Below are 19496 nucleotides of genomic sequence, written 5' to 3' on the forward strand. Positions count from 1 at the left end.
CTAGCACCACCTGGGAAGCCCAGATATGATATATACACGTATCAAATATTACATGTTAATAGTATATAAAATGTTATCCTTTGCCACCAAATGGCAATATTTTAATACTATAAATGTTTTGCCTCTATGACTGCCTTCAAAAAAAGAGAAAAGGACAACTAACAAGGCAGTGGTTTTTATACGTTTTTACTACAAACAACAGACAAAGATATATTAATCATCAGTTTTTCAAAATGTTCTCCAAATGGTTGATTGTGGTATTTATGCTGAACTCTTTTGCTGTTCAGTCGCTCAGTCGTGTCTGACTCTGCAACCCCACAGAATGCACGCGGCACGCCAGCTTCCCTGTCCTTTACCATCTCCTGGAGCTTGCTCAAACTCTTGTCCATTGAGTCAGTGATGCCATCCAACCATCTCATCCTCTGTCGCCCTCTTCTCCTGCCCTCAATCTTTCCTACAACTCAGTAAGACAAACAACCTAACTTTGAAACTAGAAAGATACAGAGACTTCAAAACAGATGTACAAGTGTTGAATAAGCTCATGAGATGATGCTCAGCATCATCAGTCATCAGATCAGATCAGATCAGATCAGTTGCTCAGTCGTGTCCGACTCTTTGCGACCCCATGAATCGCAGCACGCCAGGCCTCCCTGTCCATCACCAACTCCCGGAGTTCACTCAGACTCACGTCCATTGAGTCAGTGATGCCATCCAGCCATCTCATCCTCTGTTGTCCCCTTCTCCTCTTGCCCCCAATCCCTCCCAGCATCAGAGTCTTTTCCAATGAGTCAACTCTTCGCATGATGTGGCCAAAGTACTGGAGTTTCAGCTTTGGCATCATTCCTTCCAAAGAAATCCCAGGGCTGATCTCCTTCAGAATGGACTGGTTGGATCTCCTTGCAGTCCAAGGGACTCTCAAGAGTCTTCTCCAACACCACAGTTCAAAAGCATCAATTCTTCGGCACTCAGCCTTCTTCACAGTCCAACTCTCACATCCATACATTACCACAGGAAAAACCATAGCCTTGACTAGGCGACCTTTGTTGGCAAAGTAATGTCTCTGCTTTTGAATATGCTATCTAGGTTGGTCATAACTTTCCTTCCAAGGAATAAGTGTCTTTTAATTTCATGGCTGCAGTCACCATCTGCAGTGATTTTGGAGCCCCAAAAAACAAAGTCTGACACTGTTTCCACTGCTTCCCCATGTATTTCCCATGAAGTGATGGGACCAGATGCCATGATCTTCGTTTTCTGAATGTTCAGCTTTAAGCCAACTTTTTCACTCTCCTCTTTCACTTTCATCAAGAGGCTCTTTAGTTCCTCTTCACTTTCTGCCATAAGGGTGGTGTCATCTGCATATCTGAAGTTATTGATATTTCTCCTGGCAATCTTGATTCCAGCTTGTGCTTCTTCCAGCCCAGCGTTTCTCATGATGTACTCTGCATAGAAGTTAAATAAGCAGGCTGACAATATACAGCCTTGACATACTCCTTTTCCTATTTGGAACCAGTCTGTTGTTCCATGTCCAGTTCTAACTGTTGCTTCCTGACCTGCATATATTCTCAAGAGGCAGGTCAGGTGGTCTGGTATTCCCATCTCTTGAAGAATTTTCCACAGTCTATTGTGATCCACACAGTCAAAGGCTTTGGCATAGCCAACAAAGCAGAAATAGATGTTTTTCTGGAACTCTCTTGCTTTTTCCATGATCCAGCAGATGTTGGCAATTTGATCTCTGGTTCCTCTGCCTTTTCTAAAACCAGCTTGAACATTAGGAAGTTCACGGTTCACATATTGCTGAAGCCTGGCTTGGAGAATTTTAAGCATTACTTTACTAGCGTGTGCTAAGTGCTAAGTCGCTTCAGTCATGTCTGACTCTGAGCGACCCCATAGATGGCAGCCCACCAAGCTCTCCCGTCCCTGGGATTCTCCAGGCAAGAACACTGGAGTGGGTTGCCATTTCCTTCTCCAATGCATGAAAGTGAAAAGTGAAAGTGAAGTCGCTCAGTGGTGTCCGACTCTTAGCGACCCCATGGACTGCAGCCTACCAGGCTCCTCCGTCCATGGGATTTTCCAGGCACGAGTACTGGAGTGGGGTGCCACTGCCACTAGCGTGTGAGATGAGTGCAATTGTGCAGTAGTTTGAGCATTCTTTGGCATTGCCTTTCTTTGGGATTGGAATGAAAACTGACCTTTTCCAGTCCTGTGGCCACTGCTGAGTTTTCCAAATTTGCTGGCATATTGAGTGCAGCACTTTCACAGCATCATCTTTCAGGATTTGGAATAGCTCAACTGGAATTCTACCACCTCCACTAGCTTTGTTCCTAGTGATACTTTCTAAGGCCCACTTGACTTCACATTCCAGGATGTCTGGCTCTAGGTCAGTGATCACACCATCATGATTATCTGGGTCATGAAGATCTTTTTTGTACAGTTCTTCAGTCATCGGGGAAATCCAAATTAAAATGGCAATGAACACCAAATAAGAGAGCCAAAATTAAAAAGACAACACCAGGTTTGGTCAGAGCATGAAGCAGCTGTTGCTCTCATCTCTTACTGCCAAGAACCTGCAATGGTACAACCACTGTGGAAAACTATTTGGCAGCTTCTTATGATCGTAAACACACATTCACCCTATGACCTAGACATCCTGTTTATCATTACCCAAGAAAACTGAAAAATATGGCCATTAAAAGACTTCAAATTTCATAACAGCTTTATCCATTAAGAGCCAAAAACAAGGAAACAATCCACTGTGAATTAGTAAGTAAATGAATAAACAAGTGTTGTACCCATACAATGAAACACTGCTCAGGAGTAAAAATGAATGGACTGCTGATACATGCTACAACACAGAAAAATCTCCCGGGCATAATGTTGAGAACAGGAAGCCAGATACAATTCCATTTATAGGCTGTAGAACAAAAAAAGCTGCTCTACAGTGATGAAATGAGATCAGCGGTTGCTTTGGGATGGTGGACTGACCACAAAGGGACACAAGCGAATTTTGCAGAGTAAAAAAATTGTTCTATATCTCAACTGGTGCGGTAGTTACTCAAGAGTATATATCTGTCAAACTCAAACTGTATACCTAAAAATCTCTGCCTATTATTATATATAAATTATACCTCAGTACAATCATTTTTTTTAATTTTAAAAAGTATGGTTTATTTATACTAAACTTGAACTATAAAACAGTTATTTCTAGCTTTAAGGTCCTATGATAAAGGCTACTATCAGTGAGATACGACTTAAGGTTTAAAAGAATTACTTTCAATGTCATACTCAGGTGATGCTGAAAAAAGTCACAAACATGCAAACTGGTGCTGCTACATGCTCACCATTTCCGACCTCCACTGGGCACCTGTCCTACCCAACGGCCTCACGTCTCATCTCATAACCTGCATTAGGCCGTCAATGCCTTTACAAATATTCACAGTTGTACATTCCTTAGGACCAGCTTGAGTGTTACCTCCAGAAAGCCTTTCCTGATCACCCCTTATCTTCCAAACTCCCAGCCCAGGCTAAAAGTCCTCTTTCAATGGGACTTATCTTTATGCCTACTTCATCACAGGGTGTTAAAGTCCTCTGTTTTTTTGGCACTCTCTCTATTACATAGAGATCTCTGAGGAAGGGATGTTTCTTCATCTATGTATTCCCAGCATCCTAGTTCAGACCTGGGACAGTTACTCAGCAAATGATTTGGAATTAATATGACTCACTGGAAAAGATCTTGATGCTCAGAAAGATTGAGGGCAGGAGAAGGGGACGACAGAGGATGAGATGGTTGGATGGCATCACCAACTCAATGAACATGAGTTTGATCAAGCTCCGGGAGTTGATGATGGACAGGGAAGCCTGGCATGCTACAGTCCATGGTGTCACAAAGAGTTGGACATGACTGAGCAACTGAACTGAACTGATGTCTTCCCTACACAGATTTACAGGCAGTTCAATACTAAAATGATCACCAGACTAAGAAAGTCAGGAAATCTGGCCCCTTCAGATTTTGAATCTCCAGCATCCTACTTACACAACCTCCATCATCTCCTCACCTCCCCACGTGGAAGTCACTCCATCTTAGTGACCCCAGTGTCCTGCCTGTCCTACAGGTACCCTGAGCTGTGGAATCAACTGCACCAAATGTCAACAGCAATGCAGCTTTTTAAAAACATGAGCAAACAACATGTTGCTCTGATCCAGTTAAGATAAAGTCAGAGATATGCTTGGTAAAAAACATATTACTCAAAACATTATCATCATCAACTGATTTGTTTTTAAAAGAAAAATACAAATTTGGCTTGCTATTCAAATGACTGCTTGGCATAGTATGTCAGTCTTAGAAGAAAGGACTCTTTTGTATTGTAATATTCCTCACTAAGTCATACATTTGTAGCATGGCTTTGTTTCCATAGGTTTCACATCTTGGGAAATGATTTCCCATTCCTCCTCAGTTTAGTCGTAACATTTGTTTCCCTGATTTTTTTTTTCTAAGATTAATATTTCTCCATTTTAAAATCATACTGTTTAATAGTTCTACAGAAGATATTAACATTCAATATTAAAGAAAAGGCTTATTAGAGAAAATTGGGCTTACTAAGTCTGGTAAAGTCATGCCATAAAGATAAAACTTGTTCAAATTCTTGCTCACACTGGTGATTTTTCCGACTAAATTTCCCATAAATACTGCATCATATTCCTACTAGGCCAATATGGATAAATTAAATTAAAATACAGATTTCAAAAGATTGTTACCATAATGAGAAAACATAAATCTAAGTACACACTGGCAAGTCTGACCCAGCTCAGAAGCTACACATAGTAATGTAAAGTTGTGCTACACGTCTGTGCTTCACAATACATTTTCTCTGAGCTAGGCCTATAGTTTGTTTACAATATAAACATCATTTAAGATTATTCCTGATATATCTGCTACTTATTTAAATAGTGAATCAGCATTAATCAATATTATTGAGCAAATAATATTACCCAACATATACGCTGCTTCCAAACCTGAGCTCACACCAATATATACGATACAACAGGAAGGCTTTGTTATTTCAAAAGCAGATCATTATAAAAACTCCATTTATTTTATACAGTTGTTATATGCTTCAGTTAATGACGGTAACAGGTAACACTTGTGATCTTTAACACTGTGTGTCAGGCACCAAGGTAAGTGTTTTATAGACGCTGCTGCTGCTAAGTCGCTTAAGTCGTGTCCAACTGTGTGCCACCCCATAGACGGCAGCCCACCAGGCTTCGCCGTCCCTGGGATCCTCCAGGCAAGAATACTGGAGTGGGTTGCCATTTCCTTCTCCAATGCGTGAAAGTGAAGTCACTCAGCAATGTCCAACTCTTCGCGACCCCATGGACTGCAGCCCACCAGGCTCCTCCGTCCATAGGATTTTCCAGGCAAGAGTACTGGAGTGGGGTGCCATTGCCTTCTCCGTTTACAGACGCTGCTGCTGCTGCTGCTAAGTTGCTTCAGTCATGTCTGACTCTGTGCGACCCCACAGACGGTAGCCCACCAGGCTCCCCTGTCCCTAGGATTCTCCAGGCAAGAACACTGGAGTGGGTTGCCATTTCCTTCTCCGATCCTCATGTTTTAAAAAATGATGCTAAATGTACTATGTTTTCCATTTTATCAGCGAAGAAATTGAGGCTTAGAGAGTTAGTTACTTACCCAAAGCCACACAATTAGTAAAAGAGAACTGAAATGTGAGCCCAGGTCTGACCGCAAACCCATGCTTTCACCACTACACTGCAAAGCATCCGGTCTTCAGACGCCTTGAACAGAGCTTGTAGAGGAGGCACCAACTATGCCTTAGACTCCTCTCTGGGTGAATGCAAAACCCAGAACTGTTTGATGGGGTGCTTGCTAGAATATAGGAAAATGAATTTCTTTATTTCCATAAATTTGTTTCGTTTGTGACCTGTTTAAGTGCCAATCTACTAATTTGTCATTTTGCCCAGGAATTCCTTTACAGGTGCTGTGATTATAGCCCCCTATACCTTTCAATAATATATATCAAGGAGTCCTTCCATCTCCTGAAAACACCTGTGTATCTGCATCAGGAGTATGTGTGTAAAGATCAGAGAATGTAAGAGGCAGGTATTAAGTGCTCTGTCACGTAGACAGCAAGTAGGAGACAGAAGGATAACATCTAATGTTTACTCACAGTTCAGATTTCAAACACCGAATGAATCTGTCCTGTCCTTTACCAGCAGAAGTCTGTTTTAATTATGCAAACTCCATAAACTTTAAATAATAAACAACATTATAATTCTAATAAATTAAATTTCTCACTCTGAACACAGGATATCTATTTAATCATACCTCCATGCAATTCTGCTTGCAATACAAACCTGGTCAATATTGAGGCGAAGTGGCATTAGTGATACTCTGAGGCAGCACTCCTGTGGGGACCTGCCAGACTCTGGACGCACGTGTAGTGCTTTAATTGTCAACTGCAAGGCGAGAAAGAGAAACACGTTTTTCTCCAATGACATTATGACCTTGTTTTCATTAAAAAAAAAAAAAAGAGAGAGAGAGAGAAGAAAACCATGCTATATCTAGTCCCTATATTAGACAGAAAGTCAGTTTACCCTCTTTCCTTAGAATCCGGAATCTAACTTTTTTTGGTCAGATACTCTTTTAAGAATCTGATGAAAGATACGGATTCTCTTTAGCGGGGAAAAAAAGCAAATGATAATGTTGTACTTGCAGTCTCAGAGGAGTCTGCTATGCCCCTGAATCTAAATCCATAGATCCATACTCCAAAGGTAACCTCTATAATGTTTTCTTCTGAAAGCCGTCAGCTGAGAATTTCTATGCTACTAAAATTGAAAAAGTTAGAAATCTGGAACACTGCTAACAATTCTGTGTCAATATCATGTGTGTGTGTGTGTGTGTGTGGCGCACTTGACCACACTGTGTGGCTTGTGGGGTCTTATTTCCCTCTGTGTCAATATTGTGTGTGTGTGTGTGTGTGTGTGTGTGTCGCGCACTTGACCACACTGTGTGGCTTGTGGGGTCTTATTTCCCTCTGTGTCAATATCGTGTGTGTGTGTGTGTGTGTGTGTGTGTGTGTTGCGCACTTGACCACACTGTGTGGCTTGTGGGGTCTTATTTCCCTCTGTGTCAATATCGTGTGTGTGTGTGTGTGTGTGTGTGTGTGTCGCGCGCTTGACCACATTGTGTGGCTTGTGGGGTCTTATTTCCCTCTGTGTCAATATCGTGTGTGTGTGTGTGTGTGTGTGTGTGTGTGTGTCGCGCACTTGACCACACTGTGTGGCTTGTGGGGTCTTATTTCCCTCTGTGTCAATATCGTGTGTGTGTGTGTGTGTGTGTGGTGCACTTGACCACACTGTGTGGCTTGTGGGGTCTTATTTCCCTCTGTGTCAATATCATGTGTGTGTGTGTGTGTGTGTGTGTGTGTCGCGCACTTGACCACACTGTGTGGCTTGTGGGGTCTTATTTCCCTCTGTGTCAATATCGTGTGTGTGTGTGTGTGTGTGTGTGTGTCGCGCACTTGACCACACTGTGTGGCTTGTGGGGTCTTATTTCCCTCTGTGTCAATATCATGTGTGTGTGTGTGTGTGTGTGTGTGGCGCACTTGACCACACTGTGTGGCTTGTAGGGTCTTATTTCCCTCTGTGTCAATATCGTGTGTGTGTGTGTGTGTGTGTCGCGCACTTGACCACACTGTGTGGTTGTGTCTTATTTCCTCTGTGTCAATATTGTGTGTGTGTGTGTGTGTGTGTGTGTGTCGCGCACTTGACCACACTGTGTGGCTTGTGGGGTCTTATTTCCTCTGTGTCAATATCGTGTGTGTGTGTGTGTGTGTGTCGCGCACTTGACCACACTGTGGCTTGTGGGTCTTATTTCCTCTGTGTCAATATTGTGTGTGTGTGTGTGTGTGTGTGTGTGTGTGGCGCACTTGACCACACTGTGTGGCTTGTAGGTCTTATTTCCTCTGTGTCAATATCGTGTGTGTGTGTGTGTGTGTCGCGCACTTGACCACACTGTGTGGCTTGGGTCTATTTCCCTCTGTGTCAATATTGTGTGTGTGTGTGTGTGTGTGTGTGTGCACTTGACCACAATGTGTGCTTGTGGGGTCTTATTTCCCTCTGTGTCTGTGTGTGTGTGTGTGTGTGTGTGTGTCGCGCACTTGACCACACTGTGGCTTGTGGGGTCTTATTTCCTCTGTGTCAATATTGTGTGTGTGTGTGTGTGTGTGTGTCGCGCACTTGACCACATTGTGTGGCTTGTGGGTCTTATTTCCCTCTGTGTCAATATCGTGTGTGTGTGTGTGTGTGTGTGTCGCGCACTTGACCACATTGTGTGGCTTGTGGGGTCTTATTTCCTCTGTGTCAATATCGTGTGTGTGTGTGTGTGTGTGTGTGTGTGTTGCGCACTTGACCACATTGTGTGGCTTGTGGGGTCTTATTTCCCTCTGTGTCAATATCGTGTGTGTGTGTGTGTGTGTGTGTGTGTGTGTGTCGCGCACTTGTGTGGCTTGTGGGGTCTTATTTCCCTCTGTGTCAATATCGTGTGTGTGTGTGTGTGTGTGTCGCGCACTTGACCACACTGTGTGGCTTGTGGGGTCTTATTTCCCTCTGTGTCAATATTGTGTGTGTGTGTGTGTGTGTGTGTGTCGCGCACTTGACCACATTGTGTGGCTTGTGGGGTCTTATTTCCCTCTGTGTCAATATCGTGTGTGTGTGTGTGTGTATGTGTGTGTGTGTCACGCACTTGACCACATTGTGTGGCTTGTGGGGTCTTATTTCCCTCTGTGTCAATATCGTGTGTGTGTGTGTGTGTGTGTGTGTGTGTCGCGCACTTGACCACATTGTGTGGCTTGTGGGGTCTTATTTCCCTCTGTGTCAATATCGTGTGTGTGTGTGTGTGTGTGTTGCGCACTTGACCACATTGTGTGGCTTGTGGGGTCTTATTTCCCTCTGTGTCAATATCGTGTGTGTGTGTGTGTGTCGCGCGCTTGACCACATTGTGTGGCTTGTGGGGTCTTATTTCCCTCTGCGTCAATATCGTGTGTGTGTGTGTGTGTGTGTGTGTCACGTGCTTGACCACACTGTGTGGCTTGTGGGGTCTTATTTCCCTAACCAGGGTATCAAACCTGGGCCCTTGGCAACGAAAGTTCAGAGTCCAAACTATTGGACCACAAGGGAGGTCCTTGCGCACGTGTTTCGTGTAGATCACAACGGACTTCTGGTTTTCCTCAGGTAATCTGTTATAACAGAGTTTCTGTTTCATGTTTTGGTCTTCTGGCTGTGAGGCATGTGGGATCTTGGCTCTATGACCAGGGATCACACACACACACCCTGTGTTGGAAGGCAAAGTCTTAACCACTGGGCCACCAGGGAAGTCACAAAATAATTTTTTAAAAATAAAACTTTAAGCAGCATATTTAAAAGGGATTTTAATAGTAAAACGAAAATCTCATAATTTTCCCCAAATCTTCTGCAGTTATAATAGGTATAATTTATATATATTTTAGATATAATAGAAATACTTTTCCTAAACAAATATAGCAACAAAATATATGAAGTTTTAAATTTTACCATGTTGGAATGAGCTTTCCGAGGCATTTCTTTACTGCAATACAGGTACAAAAATTTATTCATTTGTGACGTTGCCAGACGATCTCGAATTTCAAGATCCTGCACGATGAACACCTGCCGGGACACCGGGTGCTCCACAAGGCTCGACTCGCATTCTGGTTTGCAGGGCGGGTACACCTCGTGCTGAAACTTCACCTTCACAGACGGAAAGAATACAGAACCACCTCGACACTCTATTTAAAACAGATTTTCTCTTTAAAATGTAAAATACCACACATTTTCATTAAATTCTCAGCTTCTGATTCCGCTTTCAGAGAACAGTGTAACAATCCTCCATTTGTTCACATATTTACTTATTAATCCACGTGTATTGGATCATACAAGGATAAGCCTGACTGACATTTCCTATCTGACCTTGGTAAAATCCCCATCCTCTTCAAGCAAAACCTTCAATAGGATTAACTCATAAAATTATCATCTTGTTCCCCAAATGAAACTGCTTGGAGGCAAGGTTCAAGTTCCAAAAAGGGGCAAGGATACAGTTAAGTATATGGAGCTGTCACCATTGCCATATTAAGCACCCTAACATATGACACCTATCAGAACCCCAGACAAGCTGACAGAATTAAATGCATCAGTGTCCCTGGCAGCCTGGCCCTCCTGGTCTCTAGATGTTCACACCGGACCTGACCTGTGTGCTTATTCCATGGCAGGCCTCCCCAGAGACACTCCAGGGCGGTGGTTCCCCAAGTGTGGTCCTGGGTAAAGTAGTATCAGAATCACCTGGGAACTTATTAAAAATGCAAATTCATGGGCCCTTCTGCAGCCCTACTGAACTAGAAACTCTGGACCCAGCAACCTGTGTTTTACTAAGTCCTCAGGGGGATTCTGGTGCTTGTTCAACTTTGAGACATTGTTCTGGAGGGTAGCCTGGAAAAACAAAAACTAAATCTTTTCAGAATATCTGAAAAAGAGTAAGAGGTAAGATTTATACAAGTCCGCTGCACTTTTCCACTTAGGCTCCAAGATCACACAGGGCAGCGGGCAGGATAGAACCAAAGAACCGTCACTAATGCTCTTACTTCAGTGGATTTTTCCTTTTAAAATGCCATCTTACCTTGCTTAACTGTATTTCCATTAAAAAGTCATGGTTTCTTCCTTTTCCCCCACAAACCATATTATGTCCATGTCTTGTAGGTGTGTGAGAAGGTGAGCTATGGGGACTACTATAAATGAAAAAATAAAACCTTTTATTAAAGGAATAGTCAAAGGAAGGCAACGAATGACATCAGGAAAAATAACAAGATGAAAAGAGAAAACAAGATTACAGACCTATCAAAACATTGCCAAAAACTGTATTGTTATACATTTAAAGTACACCTTTTATACCTTGGAGGCACTGAGAGCATACATTTTATTACTGTCATCACAGCAATCATCTACTTGCTAAGTATTTAAAAGTACAGAAGAATCTAACTATGATGTTGGTGTGCGTATCACAGACAGACTTAGAAATGAGACCTCCTTGTAAGTTCCTACTACTTCAGAAACCCGAGAATCAGAAGACAAGTCCGAGAAATTCCAATTAATACATAAAAGAATTACAGGAAAGTGTCAAGTTTTTTAAAAAGCACTTTTAAATAGAAAAAGTCCTCACAATGTCGTGTCCGAGGTTCCTGCTACATGAAGCCTTTTCTGACCCTCCCACCCCAAGAGAACGCTTGCCCCCAGTCTCCACCTAGTCTCTCTGTCTAGTTTTCTTTCAGAACTAAAGGATAACGCACTCACTTTTAATAGGTACTTCAGAGGCATCAACTCTGTGCTTGGTACCCTGCCGGGTGCTGGATGCTAGAGAACCAGGGGCACGTGAGGTCCCTAACTCCTGACAGACCCTTCACTTCACTGCCCTCATTTGCTCATGTAACTGTTTCTCCCTTTTGAACACAGACAGGCTCTGGGTCATACTTATTAATAATTCTTGAAAGAGTAAATCCTATGTATTTTTAATGAAAAGAATATATTGGCCTGCCAAATAGACGTATGTAGAAATTTACTTACATGTAACTTTTAGCTGGAGAAGTAGGAGGGGCTGTTCCAAAATCTTTTCCTCCATAAAGATGCCAAACAAGAGAGACTTCTTTAACCAGGTACCGAACGACAGGAATGGGAAAGTGTAACGGGGCTTTGCTCGTATCTGTCTTCTTAACAGGCAGACTAAAATAATTCTCTTTTATCACAATTGGATCATCAACCATTATTTTTACAACTGGTTCTTCTTCCTTCTCCTAAGACAAAGGAACAGTTAATACATACTCTATTATCTAAGTAGAAACCATTGAGTACCATTCCCTTCTCAAGGGAAATTCTTGACTCTGCATTCTTTTGAATAATTTCCTTATATAAAGTGGACACTAAATACTGACAATAATTGTCACATAATACACTTTGCTTCCTTCACTACAAAATGAATTTGCTCTTCTATGTGAATCATTCCTAAGAATTTTTTATAGTCTACAATTTGGCTTTTACTACTTGTTTGATAATAAAAAGGCATAGAGTCAGTGCTTAACCATTTTGTTTAGTGAACTGTGGATTCATTAAATCCAGACTATGCTTTTTAAATGTAAGCATGACAATAAAGTGGAAATTACATCTATTAGTCAACCATCAGCCTTCACACAAACCACATCTTATCTTTCCCAATTCTTGTGTTAACACCTCTGTATAGAACTCTTCTGCCATTTAATTTCATTACCCTGAAGAGGTACTTTAGGGTACAAACTACACACTTCCTTTGTAGTTCAATAAACCATGCAGGAGATTTTAAAAATAGCATTCTTCCGAGTCCCTCACAGACGTGTCATAAAAAGGGTAAAGTATAACAAACATTTACAAAGCATCAACAGTAAATTACAAAAGCAAGTAATTCTGAATTGTGAAGAGTTAACAAAATCTAAAGAATCTTTTTCAGATGACCTTTGGTCACTTCTATTTGTAACATTATTTCAAGACTTTAATTTTGTTATCAATTTACTACCTGAACAGTTGCTCTTGGTGCAAAAAGAATGCAAAAGTCGTCATTTTCCGTGGGCACGCCTGTCACTGCATCACTAATCAAGTGGTGGGTGAATGAGGCGTAAGTGGGGCCAGGCTCCTGGGACACGTTTCCACTCTCATCAGGAAACAGGAAGAGGTCTGAACAACATGGTTCCTGAACTTGAGATTTTTCATCAGAAACACCTAGGGGAAAAGATTACAACAGTCAATTTCGGCACATTTCGGAACATCAATAATAACAACATTTATTAAACACTTTAGTCATGAGTCAGTTATGCATTATGTTAGCGCTCTTACCCACAGTATCTCATTTATTTCTTACAATAATCTTCTGACTTCTAATAAAAAGACTAATAATAAGTTTTAAGTTTCCTAAGAAAACAGCAAACGATGAACTCATAAAGTTACAGACATCTCCTCAAAGTTATTCAGTGTCAGAGAAGTTCAGGAATTCGGCAGCAGGCAGTGAGTGTTGATTGCAGTTCTACTTTGGCCAGAATTGCATACTGAATTACGTCCTGTAGGTGGCGTTCTGGAACAAACTCTCCTTGGACGATATAGCAAGGGGAAGGGAAATCGCTGCACCCAGTGGTGCCTCACCTACAACTGCGGGAAATCTCTACCTGGGGTCCGGGGGTGGGGGGATTGGAACAGTTCCCAAGCATGTCTTCAGCCAGGCAATGATTCTGAGCAATAAAAAGACTCCTTGGGGCGCTGGATACACAAACAGGACACAGATCAGCTATCTCAATATAAAGACAAAAAGTTGCATGTGTGCAAAAATCTGTATGTAGGAAATTTCCTGCTGGTCCAGTGGTTAAGACTTGCTTCTACTGCAGGGGGCACAGGCTGGGGAACTAGGATCCCGCATGCTGCAGAGGTGCACCCAAAAAATAAAATTAAAAAAAAAAATCTGTATGTGAACACTTATTTTTACACATTTATATCGCGTATTAGACACATTAATTCTTTCCCCATTCACTCATTCAAACCAAATCCTGTGATATGGACTAAAGACACTAAGATGAATATGGTGATATCTTAGCTTCACAAGGCTCACAAATTAGACTTTAAATTCTTCTGTGGCAGCATGTTGAACCCGTTCACACTTGTAAGTGCCCAGCACTCAGTACAGAATCTTGGGTAATGAAGCTGCTCAATAAATACTCATTAAATGTTCTTTCCAGTATAAGTAGGTTAGTTGCAAACATTTATTACAAATAATGCCTAGTACATAGGGAGCTAAAAATTCCCATTTGCTTCCTTAGCTCTGATTTATTCTAAATTAGAATGTAAGCAACATTGAATGTGAGACTTTTACCACATTATGAAACAATTTTTTAAAATTAAGATTTCACAACATGTAGAAATTAGAATGCTCATCTAAACAGAAAAAAATGTTTTCTATATAAATACTTCAAAAATATTTAGACACTTCACTTGGCTTTCAGAATTCTCCGTCTGGCACCTCCCAATTATCTAATGTTATTAGCTAATTCTTCTCAATAAGAAGGGAACTTTTGCTACAGTATTAATAGCCTGAGTTACTACATCATTAAGGCTCACACATGCCTATCTGTGATTCTTGGCATTAATGACCTTGCTAAAATTATCTTCTCTTTTACTCTACACACCTAAGTCCTATCTACTTTTTCAAAGCCAACTCATCTCAGCTTTCACGAGTCTAAAGAGAGGATTCCAAATTTTTTCCAAACTGATTACAGAGTATATACTACCTTTTGAAGTGTCTTCTTCGATCATTTCTCAATCATTCTAAATACTAGCATCAGTCTGGTTTAGCGCCAGTTTGTTTTACTAAACTATAAGCTACCAGAAAACATAAGCTTTGTCTTGCAACTTATCTGTGTCTCCTATAAAAATCTGTTGTTGTTGTTGTTCAGTTGCTCAGTCACGTCCGACTCTTCGTGACCCCATGGACTGTAGCCCGCCAGGCTCCTCTGTCCATGGGATTTCCCAGGCCAGAATACTAGCCGTGAGTTGCCATTTCCTCCTCTAGGGCATCTTCCCCACCCAGGCAGCAGACCCACATCTCCTGCATTGGCAGGCAGATTCCTTACTGCTAAGCCACCAGGGAAGCCTCTGCTAAGTCACGTCAGTCGTGTCCGACTCTGTGCGACCCCATAGACGGCAGCCTACCAGGCTCCGCCGTCCCTGGGATTCTCCAGGCAAGAACACTGGAGTGCGTTGCCATTTCCTTGTCCAAGGGAAGCCTCTAGCCAGTATTATTTATTTATTTACTAGATACTCAATAAACACAAACTGACTGACTAATAAATACCCACCAAAACTCAGACTTGTCTTTTAGTTACTTATTGAGCAATCTGTAAGAATGCAAACACTGTCAGCCTCAACTACATCGCAGCTCTCAGGGAAAAAGTCCTGGGTCTGTCTCACCATTAGACTGTGGTTTTACAGATGAAGCTGCTTCTTGCATGTCAATCTCCTCCATAGCATCACTCATCAAATCTCGTAATATCTGTTGATCTGCTTCAGGAAGTACTGGACCGCGTGAGGATGACCGACCAACAGAATCTACCTACAGCCAAAAACACTAATTAGAAACAATTGAAAATGCTCTAAACAGCACACTACTTGAAAGTTATTTTGTCCTGGAAATAGACCACATTTTATACAAACATCAGAAACAGAAACGTGTTCATTTTTCTATATTCTACTCAACAGCTGTTACATTTTTAAGTCTTTAGTATCATTGTTTTCACCCCAATGACTGCTGGCAAATAGAAATAAGTGTGTTATCATTTCAATGCCAGCACAGTTTAACTGAATTTTGAAGAGGTAACAGATTAGAAGAGAAGAAAGGTGAAAAACGCTGCACTGACGCTGGGGGATAAGGGATCTCTCTGCAGAGTCTGATCTGCTCAAATCTGACTGCTGCCATGACCTTCACCTTGGAGGCAAAGCCACTGCAGAGCCAAGTCTCATTTCTTGGAACAAACATATACCTAAAGACAGTAGGGGGAATATATGAGAGGGGAGATCTACTAAATGGTGGTTCATGAGGTTATATTCTAGCACCAATGCTTAACAATTTATGTTAACGAACTATGGATTCATTAAATCCAAATCATGCATTTAAAATGTCAGCATGACTCTAAAATGGAAAGATTTCATTTGGAAGTGAAAGTGAAGTTGCCCAGTCGTGTTCGACTCTCTGCAACCCCATGGACTATAGCCTACCAGGCTCCTCCGTCTATGGGATTTTCCAGGCAAGAGTACTGGAGTGGGTTGCCATTTCCTTCTCCATTTGGAAGGGATAATTTAAAATAATTTCTAATAAACTGTAGATTAACTTCTATGCAGTGTACATCATGCAAAATGCTGGGCTGGATGAAGCACTAGCTGGAATCAAGATTACAAGGAGAAATATGAAAAACCTCAGTAACGCAGATGATACCACCCTTACGGCAGAAAGCAAGAGGAACTAAAAACCCTCTTGATGAAGGTGAAAGAGAAGAGTGAAAAAGCTGGCTTAAAACTCAACATTCAAAATGAAGATCAGGGCATCCAGTCCCATCACTTCATGGCAAATAGATGGGGAAACACTGGAAACAGTGACAGACTGTATTTTCTTGGGTTCCAGAATCACTGCAGATGATGACTGCAGCCATGAAATTAAAAGATGCTTGCTCCTTGGAAGAAAAACTATGCCAAACGTAGATAGCACATTAAAAAGCAGAGTCATAATTTTGCCAACAAAAGTCCGTAGAGTCAAACCTGTGGTTTTTCTAGTAGTGATGTGTGGGGGTGAGAGCTGAACCATAAAGAAAGGTGAGCATCAAAGAACTGATGCTTTTGAACTGTGGGGCTGGAGAACTCTTGAATCCCTTAGACAGCAAAGATATCAAACCAGTCAATCCTCAAGGGGACCAACCCTGAATATTCACTGGAAGGACTGATGCTGGAGCTAAAGCTCTAATACTCTGGCCACCTGAAGCAAAGAACTGACTCATTGGGAAAGACCCTGATGCTGGGAAAGACCGAAGGTGAGACGAGAAAGGGAACGACAGAGGACGAGATGGTTGGATGGCATCACTGACTCAATGGACATGAGTTTGACCAAACTCCAGGAGACAATGAAGGGAAGCCTGGTGTGCTGCAGTCCATAAGGCTGCAAAGAGTTGGACATAAATGAGCAACTAAACAACAACAAAAAAACTGGAAATTGTTTTTAAAAAGAGAAGAACCAGTAGGGAGAGTATGTCATCAATCACTTTATTATCAACGAGACAATAGCAGGAACAAGGAAACAAAAACAGAAGTGTCACCTAAATGAGGAGTAAGATCAGCCTGAGGGAAAGGTGACACGAGGCCTGTCAGATCGTTAGTGAGACTACTGACCTGAGGGGGCTGAGAATTCTGTCCACAGAAGAGGCCACGAAGAAGAATGAAAACACTGAAAAACAGAAAACGCTAAACAAACCGGACACTGTTCCATCTGGACATAGAGGGCAAAGAAGTGACAGCTAGGGGCACAGGAAAGCCCTGAACTGGGAATTGAAACATAGGCATATTGTGGCTGTATCTGCTCTTAATTAGGGTAAATTCCCTAAATTCTCTGGGTCTTGACTTATTCATCTACAAAATAGAGATAATAACCTTTAACCTGTTGACTGTGCTGGGTAAGAGGAAATCACATTGAGAAAGTATACTCAAAATTGGGTCCTTTCAAACATGAAAGGGAATATCACATAAATGAGTCTTCTGGTAATACTACTAATTCCTGCCATCTACTTTCTCATAGCATTTTTACATACAACTTGCATATAACAGGCTCTCGCATGATGATAAATGTTTTCTTTCTTCCCTGAGGACATACAAAAATAACGTAAGTCTGGGAAAACGTTTGCTGGTTGAGAAGATGAATGTTCTAAAATCAAGAGCATCAAACAGCAGAACTGTTTTCCCAAAAGGCCTGTGGAATCACCTTTCTAGGCCCCACTGCCTTAAAACTAAGGAAAAGACAGATGATTTTTCAGTTTCCTTTTTACCCTACAACTGCCAAGAAGACCTCGCTAATGGCCCCATGCCACTCATCTGGATGGAACCGGGCCGGGCTAGTGATTTCTTAAGAATATGGTTGGTGGCTGTACCTTCACCTTTCTTTGAGGAGCTCCTGGCTTCACGTCTGCCTTGTTAGTGGCATGTAAGTCCCCATAGCTTGCAATATATTGAATTAGATTCATTAGAGCAGCACAAGAGTCTGAGCACGTTCTAACATGGACGACGTCACTCGAACAGTGCAATTCAAAGTGCGGTTCAGTCTGGACAGGAAAGAGGGAAAAAAAGGATAAGAACGTTTACCAAAACAAGAGAAGAAACATTTTCGCAGAGGTTTACATTAAATAAAATATAATTTGTTTTGCCACAGGAAATATGCATTTATAATAACTCAATCTTAATTTTAAAATATTTTATCTATTTCTGACCAAATTTAGGCAAGTAGAAAAAAGTTCAGTATGTTTTTAGCCTCTTCTATAAAATAAAAATACTCAAGTAAAAATATCTATTTATTTTAATAACTTACTTGCTCTCCATCGGAATCAGACTTTACTGCAGTTATGGTTAATTCCAAAAGTCCCATATCCATCACACGAACATAATCTAAACAAATTTTAATTAATAAAATATCTGAGTATAACTTTTAAAAAATGCTTATCCAACAGACATCTAATAAAACTAGCATTTCTTTAAAATTTGTGGCAGGCAGTACTGCAAATACTTATAATGGAAATACAGCTTCAACCTACAAAAATCCTACAGTTCTCTTTATTTTTAGTTAGAAACAAAATTTGCCTTATATTAATTAAGTATATATAATTTGATACATTTCATCAATGTTAGTGATATTACAAACTGGTATTACAATATTCAAACTGATAAGACCCTTCAGTTCAATTCAGTCACTCAGTCGTGTCCAACTCTTTGCCACCCCATGGACTGCAGCACGCCAGGCCTCCCTGTCCATCACCGACTCTTGGAGTTTACTCAAACTCATGTCCGTTGAGTTGGTGATGCCATCCAACCATCTCATCCTCTGTCATTCCCTTCTCCTCCCGCCTTCAATCTTTCCCAGCATCAGGGTCTTTTCAATTTAGTCAGTTCTTCGCATGGGGTGGCCAAAGTATTGGGAGTTTCAGCTTCAGCATCAGTCCTTCCAATGAACATTTAGGACTGATTTCCTTTGGGATGGACTGGTTGGATCTCCTTGCAGTCCAAGGGATTTTCAAGAGTCTTCTCCAACACCACAGTTCAAAAGCATCAATTCTTCGGTACTCAGCTTTCTTTATAGTCCAACTTTCACATCCATACGTGACTACTGGGAAAACCATAGCCTTGACTAGACGGACCTTTGTTGGCAAAGTAATGTCTCTGCTTTTGAATATGCTGTCTAGGTTGGTCATAACTTTCCTTCCAAGGAGTAAGCATCTTTTAATTTCATGGCATTATTTCAGAGTTAAAATATTTAAAAAATATTGAGATACAAAAAATAAAACTGCATTCATCTATCCTAGATACTGTTTTTTTTAACTCTCACCTCTATTCAAATTTATAGTAACAGTATTACACTTGTCAGACAGGTGTAAAGCAGCTTCATCCAAAATTATTCTGGGGAGAAAAAAAAGATAAAATCAAGACCTGAAAAACTAACCTCAAATATACGCTGCATGATCACTTAGTTGTACCATTCTATCTCATATAAATGTTATCAAAGTCATATGAAGACTCTAACTTATAAATGTCATCGAACATTTTCTTTAAAACTCACTGTTATGAGTAACAAATATTTAAATGGTGTGACTGAGATTAAACATCTG

The 19496-nt window shown here is 41.2% G+C and overlaps 1 protein-coding gene across 4 annotated transcripts in view; it reads right to left on the reverse strand.

Moving 5' to 3' along the window:
- Positions 1 to 19496, reverse strand: part of ATG2B (autophagy related 2B) — an 81488-nt gene that overhangs the window by 15774 nt on the left and 46218 nt on the right. For 2 of the 4 annotated variants that reach the window (XM_061395250.1, XM_061395253.1), the window contains 10 exons: positions 19217 to 19287; positions 18206 to 18282; positions 17772 to 17942; positions 17020 to 17037; positions 15055 to 15196; positions 12620 to 12822; positions 11641 to 11867; positions 10700 to 10808; positions 9583 to 9777; positions 6367 to 6468 (listed from right to left, as the gene is read on the reverse strand). In XM_061395250.1, coding sequence (XP_061251234.1) covers positions 6367 to 6468; positions 9583 to 9777; positions 10700 to 10808; positions 11641 to 11867; positions 12620 to 12822; positions 15055 to 15196; positions 17020 to 17037; positions 17772 to 17942; positions 18206 to 18282; positions 19217 to 19287 — 1315 coding nt within the window. The remainder of the gene's footprint in view (positions 1 to 6366; positions 6469 to 9582; positions 9778 to 10699; positions 10809 to 11640; positions 11868 to 12619; positions 12823 to 15054; positions 15197 to 17019; positions 17038 to 17771; positions 17943 to 18205; positions 18283 to 19216; positions 19288 to 19496) is intronic. The other 2 variants (XM_061395252.1, XM_061395251.1) reach the window with 2 other exon arrangements.

This window comes from Bos javanicus, chromosome 21 (assembly GCF_032452875.1).
Source record: "Bos javanicus breed banteng chromosome 21, ARS-OSU_banteng_1.0, whole genome shotgun sequence".
Taxonomy (NCBI): Eukaryota; Metazoa; Chordata; class Mammalia; order Artiodactyla; family Bovidae; genus Bos; species Bos javanicus.